General features: G+C 45.3%; 1 protein-coding gene across 1 annotated transcript; it reads left to right on the top strand.

Annotated features, from left to right (window-relative positions):
* Positions 1-1,182: 1,182 nt before the first annotated feature.
* On the top strand, positions 1,183-2,443 carry LOC110441402 (serine-rich adhesin for platelets-like). Its single transcript, XM_021484525.1, has 2 exons — positions 1,183-1,320; positions 1,634-2,443. The coding sequence occupies exons 1-2, from the start codon at positions 1,183-1,185 to the stop codon at positions 2,441-2,443; spliced, it is 948 nt and encodes a 315-aa protein (XP_021340200.1).
* Positions 2,444-2,770: the final 327 nt, after the last annotated feature.

The following is a 2,770-nucleotide window of genomic DNA, read 5'->3' as shown; positions in this document are numbered from 1 at the left end:
AACAGACCGGTACCAGTGCAAAGTCTAAACAGACCGGTACTAGTGCTACGTCTAAACAGAACGGTACCAATGCTACGTCTAAATAAACTGGTACCATTGCTATGCCACATACCGGTACCAGTGCGACGTATAAACAGACCGGTACCAGTGCTACGTCTAAACAGACTGGTACCAGTACTACGTATAAACAGACCGGTACCAGTGCTACATATAAACTGACTGGTATAAGTTTTACGTCTAAACAGACCGGTACCAGTGCTATATATAAACTGACCGGTACCAGTGCTTCGTCTTAATAAACTGGTACCATTGCTATGTCTAAACAGACCGTTATCACTACAAGTGCTGCGTCTAAACAGACCGGTACCAGTGCTACGTCTAAACAGACCGGTACCAGTGCTACATCTAAACTGACTGGTACCAGTTCTACGTCTAAACAGACTGGTACCAGTGCTACGTCTAAACAGACCGGTACGAGTGCTACGTCTAAACAGACCGATACCAGTGCTACATCTAAACAGACCGGTACCAGTGCTCCGTCTAAACAGACCGGTACCAGTGCTACGTCTTAACAGACTTGTACAAGTACTACGTATAAACAGACCGGTACCAATTTTTACCTCTAAACAGACCAGTACGCGTGCTACGTCTTAACAGACCAGTACCAGTGCAACCTCTAAACAGACTGGTACCAGTGCTACGTCTTAACAGACTTGTACAAGTACTACGTATAAACAGACCGGTACCAATTTTTACCTCAAAACAGACCGGTACCAGTGCTACATCTAAACAGACTGGTACCAGTGCAACCTCTAAACAGACCGGTACCAGTGCAAAGTCTAAACAGACCGGTACTGGTGCTACGTCTAAACATACCGGTACTAGTGCTACGTCTTAACAGACCGGTACTAGTGCTACGTCTAAATAGACCGGTACAATGCTACGTCTTAATAAACTGGTACAATTGCTATGCCACATACCGGTACCAGTGCGACGTATAAACAGACCGGTACCAGTGCTACGTCTAAACAGACTGGTACCAGTACTACGTATAAACGGACCGGTACCAGTGCTACATATAAACTGACCGGTACCAGTTCTACGTCTAAACAGACTGGTACCAGTGCTACATCTAAACTGACCGGTACCAGTGCTTCGTCTTAATAAACTGGTACCATTGCTATGTCTAAACAGACCGTTATCACTACAAGTGCTACGTCTAAACAGACCGGTACCAGTGCTACGTCTAAACAGACCGGTACCAGTGCTACATCTAAACTGACTGGTACCAGTTCTGCGTGTAAACAATTCGGTACTAGTGTAACATCTAAACAGACCGGTACCAGTGCTTCGTCTTAACTGACCAGTACCAGTGCTACATCTAAACAGACTGGTGCCAGTGCAACCTCTAAACAGACTGGTGCCAGTGCTACGTCTAAACAGACTTGTACAAGTACTACGTATAAACAGACCGATACCAATGCTACGTCTAAACAGACCGGTACCATTTTTACCTCAAAACAGACTCGTACCAGTATAACATATCAACAGACCGGTATCATTGTAACATCTAAAAAAAACCGGAGCCAGTGCTACGTCTCAATAAACTGATACAAGTGCTACGTCTAAACAGACCGGTACCAGTGCTACGTCTATACAGACTGGTACCAGTGCAACATCTAAACAGACTGGTACTAGTGCTACGTCTAAACAGACCGGTACCAGTGCTACGTCAAAACAGACCGGTACCAGTGTTACGTCTAAACAGACCGGTACCAGTGCAACCTCTAAACAGACCGATACCAGTGCTACGTCTATACAGACTGGTACCAGTGCAACATCTAAACAGACTGGTACCAGTGCAAAGTCTAAACAGACCGGTACTAGTGCAAAGTCTAAACAGACCGGTACTATTGCTACGTCTAAACAGACCGGTACCATTGCAACCTCTAAACAGACCGGTACCAGTGCTTCGTCTATACAGACTGGTACCATTGCTACAACTAAACAGACTGGTACCAGTGCAAATTGTAAACAGACCGGTACTAGTTATACGTCTAAACAGACCGGTACTAGTGCTACGTCTAAACAGACCGGTACCATTGCAACATCTAAACAGATCAGTACCAGTTCTACGTCTAAACAGACCGGTACCAGTGCTACGTCTAAACATACCAGTATCAGTGCAACCTCTAAACAGACTGGTACAAGTGCTACGTCTAAACAGACTGGTACCAGTGCTACGTCTAAACAGACCGGTACCAGTGCTACGTCTAAACAGATTGGTACCAATGCTACGTCTAAACAGACTGGTACCAGTGCTACGTCTAAACAGACAAGTACCAGTGCTACATCTAAACAGACCGTTACCAGTGCTGCGTCTAAACAGACCGATACCAATGCTACATCTAAACAGACCGGTACCAATGCTACGTCTAAATAAACTGGTGCCATTGCTATGCCACATACCGGTACCAGTGCGACGTCTAAACAGACCGGTACCAGTGCTACGTCTAAACAGACTGGTACCAGTACTACGTATAAACAGACCTATATCAATGCTACGTCTAAACAGACCGGTACAAGTGATACCTCAAAACAGGCTGCTTCCAGTGTAACATCTAAACAAACCGGTTCCAGTGTAACATCTTAACAGACCGGTACCACTGCTACATCTAAACAGACAGGTACCAGTGCTACATCTAAACAGACCAGTACTAACCAGACCGGTATCAGTGCTACGTCTCAATAAACTGGTACCATTGCTATG

This window comes from Mizuhopecten yessoensis, unplaced genomic scaffold, assembly GCF_002113885.1.
Source record: "Mizuhopecten yessoensis strain PY_sf001 unplaced genomic scaffold, ASM211388v2 scaffold1853, whole genome shotgun sequence".
NCBI classification, from domain to species: Eukaryota; Metazoa; Mollusca; class Bivalvia; order Pectinida; family Pectinidae; genus Mizuhopecten; species Mizuhopecten yessoensis.
This window is presented reverse-complemented; position numbering and strand designations above follow the sequence as displayed.